Raw genomic sequence first — 21,210 nt, 5'->3', positions numbered from 1 at the left:
TCTACCTGCCAAGGTGTAGCGGAGCTTGAAGTGGAAGGGAATCAAGGTGATTCTCGTTCGTTGGCCAGAATTGATTGCGGAATCCTATCGAAGAAGTGGTAGGCTTTTGGATTTCCAATCTGCAATTTTGAGTACCAACAGATCCCATGTCAATCTGTGACACACAACTGTGTTCGTAGGTTGTGCAACTCTGATCATAACTACATCAAATCTCAAACTGTGTAGTATACAACAAAATCCTCAAAATGCTGCACATACATCCAGTCAAAACCTAGATCCCAAACCATCCTATCAATACAATCTTGGGAGGAGTAATAGATGTCTAACAACCTGTCATCCTGGATCAACCAATTGAACAAACAGATCACCCAACCAAAACCGCGAAATGCATGAAGTTTGACTTATAAGTCCACCACATATCGTTGTCATATACCAAACCAATAATATAGAAGATGACGTTGTTGTCATTGTGCCCCGATACTGGAAGGGTAACCATCTCATAAGGTGTCTATCTCAAGATGAGGAATCTCCACGAATCACCTTGCAACTCGCTAACCTCAAGAGGCTGAACCAAATCTCAAAATATATTGGCAGACCCAATGTAGCAGCCATTTATAGCTAGAGTAAGCATAAAGATAAAATCACCAGCTAACAAATATATAGATGCCCTTTCATGCAGACTTGGTGATATGGCTCTAGATAATCAGTAGAAGCTATTAGTTTACATTAAGGATGATTCAAAATTTTCAGCACCACCTTGAGTATCATCACCTGAATCAACATCTCCATCAACAAAACGATCATCATCACACATAGTTATCAAAGCAAAATAATTGGGTTCATCTTCTACCTCATGATATGGTGAGATTATGTAACTGTTGTTGTAAAAATCAGAACTGGTGTGGTTGACTTCTTTCTAGTCCTTAAATCTTTCTTCATCATAATGAGTCTCATATAAATATGGTGAAGTGGGGATACTAAGTTCACTTTCATTCTCACCAAGGGTATTGATCCCTTCTATAATGTGTATGATATCCTTGGTTCTATGATCATGCCCATTATCTAGGTGAGTAGTTGTTATAGAATTCTGATTTTCAGCTTGATATAGGGAGTAATGGGTCATACTTAGTTGGAGACAAAGCTCATCTATCTCCTCTCTTTATCTTCAGCATGTTTGACAGCCATATCCCTCGTCTTTGAGCAACTTCAAGTAGTCAAATTTATTTATTTCCAATGCCCTCTTAAGAGTGTGAAGGTATGCACTATTGATTCCATTCGTTATTCCCTTCTCCTTTTCAACATTATTAACATCCCACATGGTTTCTCCAATGCTTTTACGAGTGTTATCAAAATTCACTAGGCTGCAATAACCAAATCATTTAAAACTTTCAGCTTATCCTCCAAATTATATGCTCCAAAATTATCAACCTGAAATGGAATTTCTGTTTTGTCCTTCAATTCAGCCCCTATAGTAACATCACCTTGCTCTAGTTCTGGAATACTTGGATGCATTTTTAGCTGCACAATTTTCAGAATTTTCCTTCTACCTTCAAATGTATTGTCCACTCAACTGTTACATCATTGTCTCAACATAATTCATCCTCATGAAGAGACTCAGTTTCAGCCTTATGATCACCATATTGTTTGTCAACAAAAACCTCCAATTCACCGAATAAGATGCTAGAATAATCCCTACCATCATCCATAGCGGGTTCCCTCTCATAGTTTTCCTTATGTTGAAGTTGGACTTACAAATCCTCAACTTCCCCAACGCCAATCTGCACTTCTTGAGCTGACTCTTCCTGCTTGTTATCCCCACAAACATGACCAAAAATGCTTGCAAGTAAAACAGATCTGCTCTTTCCTCATTTGGTTATTGCTCATTTTCAAAGATCCTTCAACCTATATGTTAATTCGCGTTTAGTCATAAACTCTTTGAAAATGTCAAACTTATGTACAATTAGTTCCTCCACAAGCTCGTAAGCTATAGGTGAGATTATGTTCTCCCTTCTCCACATTGCCACAAATTTGGTTTTAATTGCTTACCTATGTCATCATTCTTATCAAGGATTAATGACATGATAGTTTTAATGCAAGCTTCACATTGACTGGATGATGCTTCCTATATCCACTTAAGAAACCATGAAAAATCTCAAGTATCATTCGTTCACAATGGAGGTCCAACATGATGATAAAAAATTTAGCCTTTGCCAGAATATCCAATATCTTAGCCTTCTAACCAAAGGTAGGGCTTTTGTCATCCTGTAATCCACACAAGCTGTCCACTATCAATTATACGACTCCAAGTTGTTATTATCATGAGGTGCAATAGGAGTGGTTATTCTAAGGATCTCACTGCAACAAATAGCAACTATTAACCTCACCTCTTCACACAGATGCTCCATTAACCTGTGTTGAACTAATGCAATCATGGAGGGTTGTAAGGCCCAATTTAAGACCCTCCAATCAGATTGATCTATTTTATAGACATGCATCCGATTCTTCCAGCTTAGGAAGACCATCAAGATATATCAATGACTCCAACTGTAATCCAATTATGTACAGCCGATTCCCAATTTCTTTTTCTCTCTATAGGTTCCTTAACTTCTCATTGTTAAATGTATCATTAAGTTCTTTTGAAATGCCTTATGTTTAAGATTTTCCATTGTCTAAATTCAGGAATATTGTTGATGTTCAAATTGAATAGTCCTCGAAAAATCTCTTGCTTCTTGATGGCTAATTACCAAGTAGATAGAAAATCATGACATCCTTCTCATTCCCAAAAGCTTGCAGCTTAACCCTGTAACGTTCCCTGCTTGTTCTAGTGAAGATTTTCAGTTTTGAGAACTTGAAAGTTTGTCAAACAAATTATATACAAGGTCACGTATGATGTCAACTTGTTTTGACTAACAACAATTGTTGAAACTTCTCCAACTGATGTTATATTGCTAAAAATGCAATTTTGGGTGATAAAGGGATGAATCTGCTATCCACTATTTCCTTGTTATGGTCCCTAGGTGTTGCATTAGTAGATTTTGCCTCCACTTCCAACTACTGGTGTTTTTACCTTACACAACATTGATTCTCCTAGTCACATTAACCAGCTACTCCTCTCGTTAACTTTTCCATACACATACAAGTGACTTATGTTTATTCAATTTAACAAGGAACTTTCCGTATCATTGCCCTTCCTCCTCTATTCATAGCCAGTTTCAGAATTACTAGAAGAATGGTGTATCCAGTTTGGTCATATTGCATTTATCTTACTTTCTATCAAGTGCTACTTCCAGAACTTTAGTGCTATAATTTTTTATAGGATTGATAGATTAATAATCCTTCCTTGAATGTTTTATGTTTCACACCCTTCAAATGAAAACATAAGAAATATTAGAGTATACACAAGCACACAATATTCTCCATATCGATTTTGCGCACTAGTAAGCTCAACACGTCAAGCCAAACTAGGCAACGTGGGCTTGTCAACTCAAATAATTTAAAGCCTCCATATCGATTTTGTGCACTAGTAAGCTCAACACGTCGAGCCAGACTAGGAAACGTGTGCCTGTCAACTCAAATAATTTAAAGCCTCCTTGCTATAGTCAAAAACTGGAAACTTAATTCACCCACCTGTCTCAATAATGATAAAGTCTTTGAGAAATACCTTGTTCAAACATTTTAACAAACACCTCTAAGTAGCCAATATCCAAACTATAACCTTTGTCAAACACTAATTTCTCAGTTTACTATCTCATATTCCCACTTTAATTCACTCACAAGACTTCATTCCCAGGAATGTAAATATTTACGAGCCATTAAATATTTGTTGAGTTGCTTTGTCATCACCTATAGATTCCAAAATTGAAGAATGTATTTATTTTGTAACGCTTCTTTCCTTTATTTGGAAAATGTAATCATCGATGTTGACATGTCTTACGTTAGTCAGTTCGTTTGCACACATAACATTAGCAATTAACTCCGCCAATTTGGAGTATTTCATAACACCTAGGCAAAATATTATTTTCTCTCGCCTCTTGAATATGGAGCGCTCCTATAGAAAGATTCTATGTCATACCAAGGACGATATCCACATGACTCTCCCCACACAAGAGGTAAACTACACCTATTAAAAAGAACTATTACTACCATTATGACAACATTCCCTCAACAAAAAATATCTAACAATAGGTTTCTTTTCCCTTGGGAATGGTGAATATCAACAACCATCCTCAATATAACATGCAAGTTCAACTCTTATATGCCCAGTTTGAACGATCAATAGCAAAATATCAGGCTCGAGCCTAAACTTTTTCCCAATATATTGTGATTGGCCCGACGAACTCACAATTGTTCAAATGCCATCATAAAAATGTTGATTGCTTATACCATTTCCTAGACTGAACTATCATCCTCTTCTTGCAATACTTGGCATCAATTCATATTCTGTTGCTTTTCACAAATCCATTTTCACCATGAACGCAGGAAACTAATAGTGCAAGAGTCGCAGAGAATAACATATAGTTTGGGAATTTCTTTTCACATTGTTAATGTTTGACTATTATTATCAACTCCAAACTTTACTGAGTAGAAACCGCATAAAATCTTTCTTGTAACACTAAACTCACGGCAACATTCCCATTTGATATGGTAACAAATTAATATGTCAACTGCAATCTTCCTTTAATAATGCCCTAGTTGATCTAAATGTGTTATATTGTCTTTTAGAGTGAACTATCGTCCTCTTCTTGCAATCCATGGCATCAATTCATACTCAGTTGCCTTTCACAAATTCTTTTTTGTCGTCAACAGAAAACTACTTGTGCAAGAGCCGTAGAGAATAACATAGTTTGGGAATTTCCTTTGCCACTGTTAGTGCCCAACTATTATTATCAAGTCCAAGTTTTACTGCACAGAAACCGCATAAAATCCTTCTTATAACACTAAACTCATGGTAACATCCCTATTTGATATGGTAACGAATTAATACGTCGATTGCAGTCTTCCTTTAATAATGTCCCAATTGGTGTCTATGTCACTTCTTGGGTAGTCTTCGCAAGTGGTTATCTACACTTAAAATGTATTCCCCAACCATCGTTGTGCCTTGCATGCTTTGTTCACTCATCAAAGTCAACAGATATATTCATGTCAAGGTGAAGGCATTTTAAGAACTCATTTATTTGCCAAAATATTTAACCTCCAAGCATTAGAGGAGGTCCTAGTTAATCATCGCTCAGAGAATGTTAGTCCACCATGTCTTAAGAAGAAATAAAACTTACGGACAAAGATGTTTCCTTCCTTTCAAATATTTATCAAAGAACAATTTTCAGCGTTGCCATGACCCTACAAGCCATAACCAGTGCCAACTATAAAGATTGGGTCCCCAGAATTTTTCCTCCGAACTTTGATAGAATCAATATTTTATCTTGGTAAATTTATTTACGACACTAACTCACGGAATGAAATGTCTGAAAATTTACCATTTGATCAAATTTCTGATATACTTTTAAAACTGAAATGTGTCTCAGCATCTGGCTATAAAGCAAATCCCTCAACTAGAACCACAAAAACATTGATCTCAAAATTCTACCAAAGATTCAAACTGTATTTATTCTTGAACCTCACAGGGGCTGGCAGGTTCAATGCTCTGATACCACAATAGTATCCTGAATGGATATTTCCCCAAACTTATCTTTAAAATAGAATTTAAGAATACAACCAGATTGTTTATGCAGTAAACTTTCAGATTTGGCCAGCAAGTAAACAACAATTGCTTATATGAAAACCTCATAAATTTCTATTGCATTACAATATTCAGCAATGCAAGAATATGACCAGCAAAGCTCATATGAATTCTTCGGAATATGTTATTGCATTATACATCAGCAATACAATAACCATAAAAACAAAACCAAACTTAAACACAGTATTATGGTCAGATTGGAAAAAACTAAGAAAGAACATGTAAGCACACATGACACATCTGGTGTGACATCTCTACAAACAATGGGGTTGTGTCCATTGTCCACCGGCATGAGGGTTTTTGTCCTCGGGCTGGATGGAAGTTGAAGCTTTACAAATAACTCTCCAAGAGACAAAACTGAAGTCTGAATCATAAACCAAGCCTGCCCAAAATGAATGAGACTTCCTCTTTTCATGCTCAACAGTGACTTCAGATTCCCTTTTTGTCTTTCATCTCACATCCCCTTTGTGCCCTTTTCTCCTCTTTAATTAAAAGAGACTTTTTAAATAGTTTTAATTTAACTCCAAAGTCACTTTTAATTATTTTATAAGTTGGGCTTGTCATTTTTCTAATGTCCCCAAAAAGCAACATTACAGCTTGCCACCTATTTTCCATGTAATTATTTGAGTGAAGTACATACTTGCAACAAATAAAAGTGAAACTATACATTAATCTAAACCAACAATCCCTAGGAAATGAACATGATTTGGCACACTACTATCTTGTATACAAAGTATTTGTCAGGCTCGAAGTCTACAACCCTTTCGTTACTCAAGAATAGCCCTAACAAAAAACACCTAAAAGTGCAAGGAAAAGAACCATCCCCATGAAGATATTAAGGACATTCTACAATGCATTTTAATGAATGTGTCTTTGTCTAATAGATGAAAATGCAACTTAAACCTACTTTTTTTTTTAAGAAAAAAATTCGCAGTACAACAGAAGGCAAATAATTACCTTTTCCCAAACCAAGCTGGCCATTAAAATTGCTTCCCCATGCATAAACAACACCTTTCTCTGCACAGATAACAAAGAACATAGAAGAGAATTACCACCAGTCTAACGAACTTACACAAAACCATATTTTATTTAAGTATGAAGTAAAAGTAGAGACGAAATAATCATTTAAAAATGAAACCAGTACAAATTAAATAAAAGGCGAAAACATAGAGCATTTTCATTTACTGCGGAAAATGCACAAGCAAAAATGTTGACTTGCAACTCATGATGTGGTCAAAATTGGGGTCTTATCAAACTACAAAAATCTTGTAGTCTTAGATTTTAACCATCATTCGTGGACTCTCTAGACCTCTCAAAGTCCTGGTGAGTTCTGAGTCGAGTTACCCTACCCAAGTCCAAAGGGCCCAAGACTCTCCAAAAGCTCAGCCTACATAAGAAAACCCAGAATTCTAGTTTTTGTCGCATCTTCTTGAGTTTTTGCTGAGTCCTATCAAGTTTATTTTTCATCGCTAATTAAGTCAACCTTGCCAAGTCTGAGCCAAGTCCAAGTGTGGAAACTATGGTCTTAACATATCATTGCAATGTTCCCAAATTTGGGACCTAATATAGATAGATGACTTGATAAAAATTAAATGAAGATTGAAACTTACAAGGCTCCACCAACAATTAAAACTAGTCCTATCAGAGAAATTGGATATTGATGAGTTGGCAAGGTTAATAATCTTAGATTATTAATTAATCATGTCCATCGTGGGTAGCAAGTGTCATCGATATAGTAAGTAGATGATCCTTCCTATACTTACTAATGATAATGCTATCAATTAAGATTATCCTTGAAGAAGTGATGACAGTCATCTACCTGTGGAATACTTAGAAGAAGAAAAAGTCGATTAATTGGACAACGACTTCCATATCATTAAGAAAGCATGACAACAAATTGCAAAGACAGGTTGTTTAGACATAGGAATAGACAATAACAGCAACAACTTAATAATATACATATCACAAGAATGTTGAAATCGATATCATGGTTAACATTAGGTTAAGACAGCTACAGGTGGCATATACAAGAGTCCAAGCATCATGCAACTTTGGCATCGATCTCATTTGGGCTTCATCTTCAAACAAATACATATTAAGAAAACGTGAATTATATTGGGTCATTAAGGAATCAACAATCAGCACCATAGTTGGAAAACTCTCACTCAACAACAACTCACCAAGCCCCTAAAGTTTATTTAGGAAAAAATCAGCCAATTTAAAAAAAAGTCTCGGAAAAACTTCGAAACCTAGAAAAACTGCTAAAATTTGATTAAAAATACATTTTTTGGCAAATTTCAATGAGAAGATGCATTTAATGAGTTAATTAAAGACAACAGAAAAGAAACAAGAAGAGTTTAGATATATATAAATGCATAATGGGTACAAAATCGCATTCTTGTGAGGAATGTTGATGGCAAGAAGCAAAATAGTAAATAGTATCTATCAAACTAGAAATCTAGAAGTAATTATTAAATAGTAAATACATCAATACAATCACATCTTCCTCTTTCTAGCTCTACTAGCAGAAAAGAGAGGGGGTCTTGTCCTCAAAGAGGTGCCCTGCACTGGGACTGGGCATGAGTTGTGTGACTGTGAAGTCTGTGGCGATGCCTCCTCGCTCAACCTCCCTACTGACTGGCTCTGCGTCCAGGAATTGGATGTATCTCCTCCTATATGTGGCACTAGTAATGCCTCCTTAAAAAACAACGTTTTTGGCCTATATGGTAGTTGCTCACACACAGCCGAATTTTATTAAAAAACTCGAGCTGATTTTTCGACAAGTACTCTGTGATTTTTTGGAGGGTGCCGAGTTTTTGAAATGGATAGTTTTTTCACCAAAATCTCAGCGATTACCTGCTACTCATAGAGTAATCGGCAAGTATGCCAACTATGGTCAGCACCACCTTCAATTAAGTCAGCCATGTTTGTTTGAAGGGATGCAAAATAATGATTAAAGAAATATCAAGTTACCGCTAAATCATCCATTCATTGCCTTAATATAACTAAGGTGACTTGAATAAAGGTAAACAGTAAAAATGATTAACTATGAAGTGGTATGATTAGAGGAGGAGATAACAATGAGGCATGTCCCTTGCACATGACTTATGAATCCACAACATGCTAAAAGAAGGGCATTCCATCAATCCTCAAAGCATCACTGGGAATTTTCATTACTTACTCATCCATATTTGGATCTGCTCGATAGAGCAACTACCTTTAGCGTTTTGGTTTTAAGATCTACATTGCAGATTAGAGACGGCACTGTGATTGCGTGTATTAAAAGTAGAATCAGGAACAACATCAATATTTTAAGTTGCAAGCACCTACAACCAAAGTTTGAAACAACGGCATATTTCTCATAGTGATATTGTACACTTGTCGTTGGTAAATATTGCGTAGCCGACAGGTTGATGTCGTCGGTAGATATTGTGTAGCTGACGGGTAGATTAACATGTAGATGGTAATTATTTATTATGTAGCCGACGGATCCCTTCGGGAAGGTTCTTCGGAACAGTATATGTACACCATGGGAAAACATTGTAATCATCATCATCGTAAGCATTATGTAATCTCTTGGCATATGCGAATAAAAGGAGTATTGCTGTTCTTGTTCACTGTCTGTATGCATTAATCCATTTACCCATACGGTAAACAACACTTGCATGATTAATTATCATTTCAGACACAGAAAAAACATTGTTGCAAGCAACACTTATCGATTGCATATTTGTATTGTTTATATTAGAAATAGCATCATTATACAATCATTATAAGTGATAGGATTATTGTAGTCATAGAATAGTTCATATCGTTATACCAGACATTGCTATTAAACATATTAATATTCATGCTATCTTGCAAGCATATATTGTGACTGAATCGCAAATTGGAGTTGAAATCTTACATAATCTCCATTACTTAGTCTAAATGCAAATATCTGACAAAGTGTAAGAAGTTGAAGTAATTGTTGTATTCCAAGATATCTAGTAAGGGCACATACAATCATTCAATCTATTAGATAGAAACAAAACTTGAAAATAAATATTATTGCTACTCTTATATGCACATTCATAAAACAAAGTACTTAAAATACCAATAACATATACTGAAATTTCAACAACAAATAATTCATCAATTTTTCAAGAGTTCTAGGTATATCATGCCTTCAAATATTCAAACCCTTGTGCCTTTAACTATTAGATAGAAACAAAACTTAGTCTAAATGCAAATATCTGACAAAGTGTAAGAAGTTGAAGTAATTGTTGTATTCCAAGATATCTAGTAAGGGCACATACAATCATTCAATCTATTAGATAGAAACAAAACTTGAAAATAAATATTATTGCTACTCTTATATGCACATTCATAAAACAAAGTACTTAAAATACCAATAACATATACTGAGAATTTCAAACCCTTGTGATTCATCAATTTTTCAAGAGTTCTAGGTATATCATGCCTTCAAATATTAGAAATAGCATCATTATACAATCATTATAAGTGATAGGATTATTGTAGTCATAGAATAGTTCATATCGTTATACCAGACATTGCTATTAAACATATTAATATTCATGCTATCTTGCAAGCATATATTGTGACTAAATCGCAAATTGGAGTTGAAATCTTACATAATCTCCATTACTTAGTCTAAATGCAAATATCTGACAAAGTGTAAGAAGTTGAAGTAATTGTTGTATTCCAAGATATCTAGTAAGGGCACATACAATCATTCAATCTATTAGATAGAAACAAAACTTGAAAATAAATATTATTGCTACTCTTATATGCACATTCATAAAACAAAGTACTTAAAATACCAATAACATATACTGAGAATTTCAACAACAAATAATTCATCAATTTTTCAAGAGTTCTAGGTATATCATGCCTTCAAATATTCAAACCCTTGTGCCTTTCACTTTCTTGGCTAGACTCCTCTTTGGGAATCTGATTTTTATCTTCAACTTACAACTTTCATGGCTGCCTTAAATAGCACTAGCACACCTACAAATTCTTTCTTCTCTTTCCTTTATTCTTATCCTCTTGGTAAACCAATTGCCGACACTCTTCCTTAGGCAATTCTTTGGATAAACCTGCAAGTTCTTTCTCCAACCTTGTTGATGTTGATTGCTTCCTCTTAACATCATTAAAGGCTGCATTTCATAAATATTAAAATCTATGCGAGACATCACAAAGAGGCACACAAACATGCCCTTTCATTTCCCTCCCATTGTTACTTAAAATTCCTATGAAAATGCTTGGAATTCCTCATTAAATGCTTCCAAATATGAATTAAGAAAGAACCAAAACCATGCTTTTTACAAAGTTGAAGAGCCATTATTTATTTTGCCACCCAAATTGAAAGAATGAGACAAGAAAAGCCAAAGGCTAAATTTTTAATCAATGCTTGTAACACTCCACAAGATTCTCCTAAGACCTAACCTATGCCTAGAATGCAAAAAAATAAACAATGGAAATAAGTATTTTTTCTTGGTGATGCAAGATAGCTTGTGAGCCCAGATGTGTGATGTTCCCAAATTTTGTTGCAATAATTTTATTTAATTGATTAATTAATTGGACCCAAAATTTAAAATATAAAATAAAAAAGACCTATAATTAATTACTTTAATTAATAAATATGGGGCCAAATTTATAAAATAAAATATTTGTAATTGGAGTTATGATTGATTTATGTATATCTTAGGCTCATCTTGTATGCAATTTTGGTAACATTCTGAACTACCCTAATCTGCTTTCTTTACTTTGCTTGGATCTAGCAAATCCAAGCGCCATCCTGTCTGCAAATATAATTTTGTGTTTCGACAACAAATTACATATATATCTCTACATTGGGCATACATATTTGTGTTAAGTGTACATATCTATATTTGGCATACATATTTGTGTTTAGCGAATAATTTGTGCAGTTTTGGCATTTAGTGATTCATATTTGTTTTGGCATCGCCAAATCTCACACCAAGTTCTCTAGTCATTGATAATTTCATCCTCCCAAACCTAGCCTTGTGGCATCATACTTACACCCATCCAACCATACAACAATACTTAACTTGCCCATTGTACGCCGCTAATATCACCCACCATACGACATCACACTCCAAGCCATATACTACAACTCCATTCATTGTAATATCATTCTATCACGTAACCATACACTAGGTCATCTCCATCTTGTTTCTACCATCATACTAACTCCTTCAAACATGTAATAACCCCAACAGGTTATAACTCCTTCAAACACCAAAAATCTTTATTCTTCAGTTGTTTGACATTTCGTCAAACACTTTGCAAGAAAACTCTGATACCACTGTAATGGTCCTGCTCAATTCTGACCTTAAAATGCTGATTGAAGGCTCGAAAAATTTTGTCAAACACTTTGCATACAAAGGGTCATATGACTGATATAACTTTTCAGATTGCTGCAATGACTCTTGTTTTGATTTGCATCAAAGAGAATGCTTACAAAAAAACCTCCAGATTGTCTAAACAATGACCTAACATGAATGTGCAACTAATTTTGACAATATTCAATACAAATATGAGACTTAACTACTTGCAATATGCAGCTACAGCAACTAGTGATTATGACAAATACTTTGGATGCAACCTAAAATGGCATTAATGCACTTACAACCAAGTGTCATTAATATAAACACTTAATATGCAAAATTATAACATTATTTATGCCAAAAAGAGAACTTACAGCCAATTGACATTTTGTCAAACAATTGGCATGCAAACTAATAAGCTGATCATCAAACTCTAGGTTTGCAATATAGATAGTGTCAAAATTACAATGCTCTTTCAATTGCAAAATCCTAGCCTTCCTTTGATACCAATAATGCCAAATGGCAAACAAAGACAAGTACAATATGAAAATAGTGAAGTGCTGAAGCTATATTTTGTACTCAACTGAAAGCTTACATTTCTCAGTAAATATACCAAATGAGAAGTGAAAAACCTGATTGTAGATGGCTATAATAATTTTCTACAATGCTGCCCCTTCTACTCTGCTTTTTCCCGATCTGCTTTTTCTGGATTTGCTTTTTTCGTCTTACTTTTTCGAACTGCTTTTTTCAGATCCGCTTTTTTGAACTGCTTTTTCGGATCCTCTTTTTCGAACTGCTTTTTTTTTTTAATTTCTTTTTTCGAAGCTTCTTTTTCGGACTGCTTTTTCGGCCTGCTTTTTTCGGTTCTGCTTTTTCGGCCTGCTTTTTTCGAACTGCTTTTTCAGCCTACTTTAAAATGGCTTCCTATAATTTTAGACCTGCTAGAAATGACCTCCAATAATTTCGGCCCCACTAAAATTGCCTCCTGAAATGCTGAAATGCTGAAAATGGCCTTAGGCCCAATGATGCCCTAGCTGAAGTGACAGAAGTATCACCTCCAATTGTGCAACCCTTCAGAAGATATTTCACTTCCTCAGTTATGCTAATCCAAGGGAGTTTTCATTCCCAAAGATTAACTGACTATCTGAAACCACTTGGCTCCACAATAGACTATGTGACTGAATCACAATTTGATGTCAAGAGAGAAATAAACAACTGGATGATTAGAATGAAGCCCGAGGTGCCTATTTATTCTTTTTCTCCACTTTCTCCAGAAACTTCTAGAACATTATTTTATTTTATCTATTAAATGACTTTATAAAAAATATTTTATAATTCAAGTCACCTTATTAAATTAATTAAATATAAAGTTACCTTTTAATATTTATTTATTTGATAACTTTATAAATAATTAACTTAATACCACTTATTTATTTAATTAAAATAATTAATTAGTCGTTCTCATAAAATATTCATTATTTTGGACAACCTAATTAATTAAATTAATTAAATCAAATTGCCTCCAAAATGGGGACATGACAAAACACCCACCAAGTCGCACAATCCAGCCTTCACCATTTTCCATCTTAGTCTCTTCTATTCTGTATGGTCCTTTTGTTGGTGTTTGGACGTTGGGAATAGCTTTTCGTCAAGTGCTTTACCTCAAGCGTAGCCCTCCAATACTTTCCCTTAGGTGTTGCCCTCGAGTGCTTTCCCTCGAGCATTGCCCTCGGGTCTTTTTCCTCAGGTGTTGCCCTCGAGTGTTACCCCCATGTACTTCCCCTCCAGAGTTACCCTTGGGTACTTTCCCTCAGGCATTGCCCTCATGTACTTGGCCTCGAGTACTATCCCTTGGGTGTTGCCTTCAGGTGCTTCCTATAAGTGTTTTCCATCAAAAGAAACTTGGGCGTACCACAAGGAACATTACAAGATGCTTTCACATCAACTTTTTAGGATGCTAAGGTTACTTGTATTTGGGCTGCTTAGTGAACTGGATAATGGAAGGATAGACTCGGTGTATCCAACCTATTGGTAGGGCTTTAGTACATAGCCTAACAGAGTGAGATAAGTCGAATGTGTTTGTCAACCACCTCCGTCTAAAAGAGGGGACAAAACTGGAGTTCTAACCCTCCCAAGCACCTGGATGTCAAGTCACAGCAGTGTTGGATAAACTTCGTCGGGCACACAATTCTCTATCAAGGGGCATGTTGGTCATGGAAGATCTCGAGTACTTGCATTCCTAAAAGAGAGTGTTGAAGCAGATTAAAAATAAACAGCAAAAGATAGAACACTATTAGAAACAACAACAATCTACCTATAATCACTTTACCATTTCAATCCATCAAACTTTACTCAAGAATAATGTAATAAACCAATAACATACGTGATCATTAACCAATATATGCTAAAGAAACCAAATCCATTTCACGTCAAGGACAAAGATATCACTTGACAAGTAGAGCATTCAAACATTCTAGAGTAGAGAAAAGCATGCAATGGAAATGATACACATTTTACCCATGACCAAAGCACGCTAAAAATAGTAAGGAGGTCATTATTTTTGCTTTGATTAATGATAATATCCTCCAGCCATCATTGGTTCACATGCATCACTCTATGGGAGCACAAAGATCAAACTAAAACTAAGAGCAAAGAGTTTAGAGACTAAGCTAGTCTATTACTATCTATGATGTCTCAAAATCATCAACTTTGTAGACCCTAACAATGGCCCAAAACAATACATTTATAGGGATTTAAGCCTTGTACAATCATTCCCAGGGTAAAAGCATAGATTTGTGTCACCTTTTAGGACCACTAAACCTGTTTTGGTTAAATCTCATTTCTCTATCAAAACTCAACATTTTTCCAAATACCAGAAGTACCCTTTATAGATCTCGGAGTCAATATTATCATTATATAGATTTCATAATGTTTTGATTAGTTATTATATGTTATAATCAAAGCAACAAGAATCGGAATTGGAATGGAATCGGCAAGGCCGAATCGAATCGTGAATTGGCCATGAATTGGAATCGAATTGGCCACAAATCGGCAAATTAAAAAATCACTTGAAAATTAGTAACTTATTTCATAAACCCTTTATCGCTGATTCAATTCATCGATTCACAAAAAATCATTTGCCTTGAATCAAATCGCCGAATCACGTGAATCATATGAATCGTTCATGATTCTCAGAACTATGGTTATAATTTCAAAATATTATAACTGGTTATATTAATATATGAGAAGATGCTCCCTCAAAAAAGTTTTAAAAATAGTAAATCATATTGAAAAAATTTAAAACTTATAGTCATCCCTAGAGGAGAGTCCTCTTCAAGAATATGTAATTTTTTTTCAAAAAGTTGTAGATTTGATAGGGAAGTTTTGATGGGAGGGAAAAACTACTAATTTTTTATAAGGTCACTTCGAGTACTTATAACAAAGAAAATATATATATCAAAAACCAATATTTCTTCTTTTGTTCCGCATATATACATGTCATCTATAACATATTTCAAATCACAACAAAACATGATGCTTTGTATATTTGTTTGACGGGAACTACACCCTATATTTTTCACAATTTAAAAAAGGACTTCAAAAAAAATTTAAATGAATAAATTATTAATCAAAAAAATTAAAATAAGTACATGCATAAAACTCATCCAATTTTACACATTTCATTAGTTTACATCTTCAAATTCTAAACACAAATATCATTTTTATGTCATTAAAGCTAAACAATTTGCATTCTGGGATCCTTTTTCTTTATAAAAAGTGACATCCTTTTTCTTTATAAAAGGTGACACAAGTTTGTGTTTTTACCCCACAACTATTAAAAGATTCCAAGAAAATACCAAAAAAATAAATTTATTAACGACCAAGAAGATATCACAAAAGGTTCGAAGGACTACCGAGAAAACAAAGGGGGCCAACCCACAACAAGGACAACAATCAATACCTGAAGGAAGCAACAAATGAAACAAACAAAAGAAACTAGGAGGGAAAACCACAAAGCCCCACCAAGGATAACCGCGAAGAACTTCAACACAAAGGGGTAAACCATATGGCTAGATAGAGCTTTGAGCTGCCTTTGAGTAGTCCTAGAAGACAAAGTCTTACACTGGTAAGTTTGTCCTAGGCTTCATAGACCAAAAACAAGGGGTGGGGACAAGTTGACACTTGTTGTCACACACCGGATGAAGCCCACTAAAGGAGGTGATGAGCTTGAAAAAATAAAGTATCGCAAGAATCCAATGTTGGAGTGTGCAGTCTCTAAGCCTGATAGCTTCCTAAAGATAAAGAGCAAGGTATATCCAATCCTCGTACCTAAAGAAAGTAGAGAGAAACTGTCCCTCCCTAAAGAGACAATTGAAACTTCCTCTAATCTTGTAATATAGAGGGCAGTGAAAGATAAAATGCACCTGAGACTCAACCTCCTCAATACTACAAAGAAGACATATGTTGTGTTCTCTATCAATCTAATAGTTTGTCTCTAAACGGAACCAATGAGAACCCACTTTGAAGAAGCCAGGCGAGATCCAAAGGGAATGAGCCAGCAATGGCATAGGTAGGGTGGAAAATAAGCATGTCCTTCAACTCCAGAAAGTGCTTCACATAGAAAGTTCTCTTAGGTCGAATCCCCCCTTGGGGGTTGACCCAAATGGTGTCAATAAACTTTTTGTTAATATCATCTCTGACCCACTTGGCTCCTCTCGAGGAGGAAGAATATGAAGGGGGCATCAAGCAAGTACTAGGGGCATCAAGAGAGAAGAAGAAAGAAGAAGAAGGAAACATAGAGGCTCAAATCTTGAGAGTGTATCAATGGTGTGTGAGTTCTTCCTCCTACCTTGAGTATCCTCTAGACCTTGGACCTACCTCATTGATGCCAAATCGGCAATCTATCTTATCACCATCTACTTGTACTTTATCATAAATGCAAGAACACCCCACCAGCAAGATAGAAACATCTATGGAACGCCCATCCACACATCAACTAAATCTGACAATTGTACTTTACCTTCTCTTCTATTGACACTGTTTGCACTGCAAGGATATAAATGAGGGTGGTTGGATGCCTGTGATAATTATGGAGCCCTAATAATGTCATCTGAAAGAATAAAAGAATGAAAGGATAAAGAATACCAGAGTCTGGTAGAACACGAGAATCTCGAATCCCAAAGACCCTTTGGAGTTAAAAATATACAAAATAAAGAATGGTGCCACAAGGGGCAATAATCCTAGAGTGTGTTGGTTCCCAAAACCGCAGACTAGAATCCTACGAGCCTTGCCTGCTCAATGCTGGGATATCCAACCGGTTAAGGCCAACTTGATGGGATTGATCGATGTGATCCAAATCCCCTGTGCTTCTGGCTTTACAAGGCCAAGGCAAATGTACCTAATCCTGGACAACCTTCTTAATTCCAAGATGCTTAAAGCAAATCGATTAGAATGCAAATGTAATGAAGGCTTCCAAAAAGGCAAGAATTATCGAAAGCTTCTAACCCACAAATTATGAACTGAGAACAAAAGTAAATGATTGTATGAATAAAAATAAGTATGTATTTGTGCAACAAATGAATATATTAATTTCTCAAAGGAAAGAAATGAAATCATTACCAGCATATAGATTATGAATCAAGAGTAATACAAAGACCAATGCTTAATTAAATGGGCAAACAGAGTCAATATTATAAGTTGTAATGTGCAACTTTATATAGTTCAATGTAATTAAATTGTAAACAATTTTAACAATTCAGACACAACGGATCTATTATATGAACGCAATTTTAAACTAGTATAGGATGCACTTTAACTCTTGTGATATGGAGACAAACTAGACATAAATACGGAAACAATTAAATATTTCACAATATCTATGTTTATCAAGTTTAAAATGCAAATAATGACCTAGTCCACTTATCCGGACATTAAAATGTTTATAGAAATAAATAAAAATATTTATAAAGGACACAACTTAATAATAATTTATAACTCTAATGCAAATAAATAAAATAGATATGCTTACAGATTATGCCAAAAATAAAAATTGCACATAGAGACACTCCTTATGGATGATCCATCCAATGCATTTCAATTCTAGAATCACATATAAATTTGCTCAATAATTCAGAATGCACAAACTTAGTTCAAAACTTCACCTCTTTACTAATGAAAGAAAAAAAATATCAAAGCGCACATGTATAACTTGGGTATGTAAAAATTTTAGGAATATATAATTGTCTCTTGCATCTGCGGTTTATATAGAAGTGAAAAGATATGAAATGAATTATCACACCTCTTCACGCCACCTAATCACAACCGCTTGCTAATAAAGCTGTGAGCTTAATTGTTCTAATGAATTATTCTAAATTGCCTGAAATAATTCATTTAGCCTTGCTAAATACATGAAATAAGCTTGGACAAATGCTCCTAGATTTAGCAAGCCTCCACATGGCACCAAGCATGCAAATATCGGATCTACTCCTGCATTTCTTCATGACAAATGATCTCCTAGAGGCTATGCGTGTCTTGAAGAATATTTGTTCTCTATTGCTTCCAAGGTGGTTCTCCATTATCTTCACACCTATGACTGCGGATATCCACTCACATGCTCGATTCGTTTATATGTTTCCTCATTCACTAGGATTGTTTCCTCCTATGACTATGACTATCGTTCCAAATGACCATGTGAGATACAAGTGCAGAAGTCTCATCTATCAAGCATTTCTAGAGTTCCATCTTATATGCATAAGCTCCCTCCTTTTTCGTCTATCTTCTTTAATTTTGCAAAAAGAAGAGAAATTATTAAAAGAAAACCAATGAACACAATCTGAAAAGAAGACAAAGGCTTCTCATGGCTATTCCCAAAGGAGGAGCGATTTCGTAAATGTGAGAAAATCATTTCCATATTTATTCTTGACATCGCAACTTTGATGAATTTGTCAAGTTATCTCATTGGCTTCTTCATGCATATTTGGTTCTTCATAACCGACGTGGGAGCAGGAATCTCGTCTCAACCTTTGTATGCATGTTTGGAACTTACTGCCATTGAACTCTTTGGACACGGCATCTATTCCTATATCGGTCTTGGTGGTCTAAAATGGATCCATGTCATGAGAGACTCATGGAACTTTGTGTGTCTAAACCGAAATGGGACTCCAGCCAGCATCTCCAGTCCTTTTGTGAAAAAAATCTATTTATGTGCCATAGATTATTTTATACAAGATTTGAATACTAACTATATAGATGCTCATACGCATGCAAATCTGGAGATGAAGAATGTGGGAAAATGCTCTATCTGGAAAAAGATCATATTGCACCACGACTATGGTGTCTGTGTAGGGAATCCGCATATATATTAGGTACTCATTTTCTATTAGTTGTGTTTGTGAATGCTAATCATGATTTCCTTCGCGTAGAATCCCTTGATTGTTGTCGGATATAAAAGTAAAATTGACTACTGTGCATATCTGCTACATAATTACTTCATATATTGTTTCTAAAATATGCCATAGAATCATTCCTTGACCATGTAGCACAATGATTATTGCAGAACCTTTCCATTGTTACTCTAAAATGAATTTGAAGCTACATTGAAAGATTTTCTAGTTAATGTAACCAACACCTTCATATTTAAAATCCTGATTAAGGATATGCAAGAATGAACAGTGAAATATAGATATATAAGGCCCAGAATATACTAATTAGACCATATATGCAAGTGAATTTGAGATCTTATCATTCAAAACTATCACTGTCCAGCGAGCCCTGCATATGAATATAAATATCCGAACCCCTTCTTTTTCCAGATTCATATTTGTTCATTCTTCAAGATCAAAAAATGGAGACTATAGTTTTGGGCACCATCAGGGTGATCCTCTTATAACACTCAAACCTTTCGATGCTCTCATCTATAGACTCCTCTAGCTTATCAACCCACTACACCCAAGACTTGGCCTCTTCCAAGATTGTCCTTGCTTGAAATACGTTTCCTTCCTCTCCAAGGTAGTCTTCTACATTTCCCATGTTTCCAAATTAGTTGGGTATAGTCATCCATGCCCTATTTGTCAAAAATGCAAGAGCCGAACTTTTCCTCCATCCACTTTTCAAAACCAACCATTAAAAAAATCAAAAATTGTGAATCCGTCTACATCAACTAGGTGGAGACCCATTGTCTCATGTATATATGTTATGAGTTTCTCAACATGCTTATGTGTTATGGAAGGGAAGTGAGTGACCCTCCTTTGCATGATGTTCACAATATCCACATTGAGGTCGAGCTTCCAAAGACTTATTTCCACAAAACTTATTTCCTAATTTTGGAGGGATGTCCATTGCCAAAATTTTCTCTTGATGTAAGGACAAGTCTTGCTCTCTAACCCTACCTTCTCTTAGGGTCTTCTCTAGGCCACTTCTCTAGCCTATTAGGTTTCTTTACTAACCCTAGCTTAGAAGGATAACATTCCCAATCCTCCCTTCCTTCAACTTATCCACACCAATGTAGAAATCAACTCAACTCAACCAATGCTCCTTAGATGCCTTGTTGGGGTCATCCACACCAAATGACCACACATGATCAAAATTACCCCACAATGGACAGAGAGTGTTGTTTCTAGGGAACTGGACCATTCCAATGCTCACTCACCAAAAATGCATAGAAATCTCTATCGATTTCAAGAAATTGCTCCAAACTAGGCCTAATAGGGCTATAAAGAATTAGGCCTCCTAACACACCTTTTGGCACACAACTTAGAAAATTGCTTAACAAGGTGGCAAACAAACTTCATATCTTGACACCCTTTTGGAAGACCTTTCAGATTCACCTAGTCTCACTTCCCCAACCTATCCATATAATGGTTGCCATTTTTAAGCCTATAATTAAGGGTTTCACCAATTTGCTAAAAGCATTCACAAGGGTTTGTTCAAATCCCTATCAAAACATGTCACCAAGACTTCCCCTTGGGCATGGGGTTTCTTCATTCTCATATCCTCCTCTTCATCCACTTGAATTGAAGCAACCAATGCACTCAATCCCATCAAATGCTATTTCAATCACTGTGATCTCTAACCATGCTACTTTGGCTTGCCTATGACATCACTCTAAAAAGGCCAAACTTA

At 35.3% G+C, this 21,210-nt stretch overlaps 1 protein-coding gene across 9 annotated transcripts in view; it reads right to left on the bottom strand.

Annotated features, from left to right (window-relative positions):
- RUG1 (Regulator of chromosome condensation (RCC1) family protein) overlaps positions 1-21,210 on the bottom strand; it is a 274,217-nt gene that overhangs the window by 187,443 nt on the left and 65,564 nt on the right. For 7 of the 9 annotated variants that reach the window (XM_089809717.1, XM_089809722.1, XM_089809721.1 and 4 more), the window contains one exon: positions 6,695-6,754. The exons of the other annotated variants lie outside the window; for them this stretch is intronic. In XM_089809717.1, coding sequence (XP_089665843.1) covers positions 6,695-6,754 — 60 coding nt within the window. The remainder of the gene's footprint in view (positions 1-6,694; positions 6,755-21,210) is intronic. 9 annotated transcript variants of the gene reach the window in all.

The sequence above is a fragment of the Cupressus sempervirens genome, chromosome 11 (genome assembly GCF_028749045.1).
Source record: "Cupressus sempervirens isolate cs-2001-9-10 chromosome 11, ASM2874904v1, whole genome shotgun sequence".
Taxonomy (NCBI): Eukaryota; Viridiplantae; Streptophyta; class Pinopsida; order Cupressales; family Cupressaceae; genus Cupressus; species Cupressus sempervirens.
The sequence above is the reverse complement of the archived record's forward strand: the minus strand, read 5'-3'. Positions and strand labels throughout refer to the sequence as shown.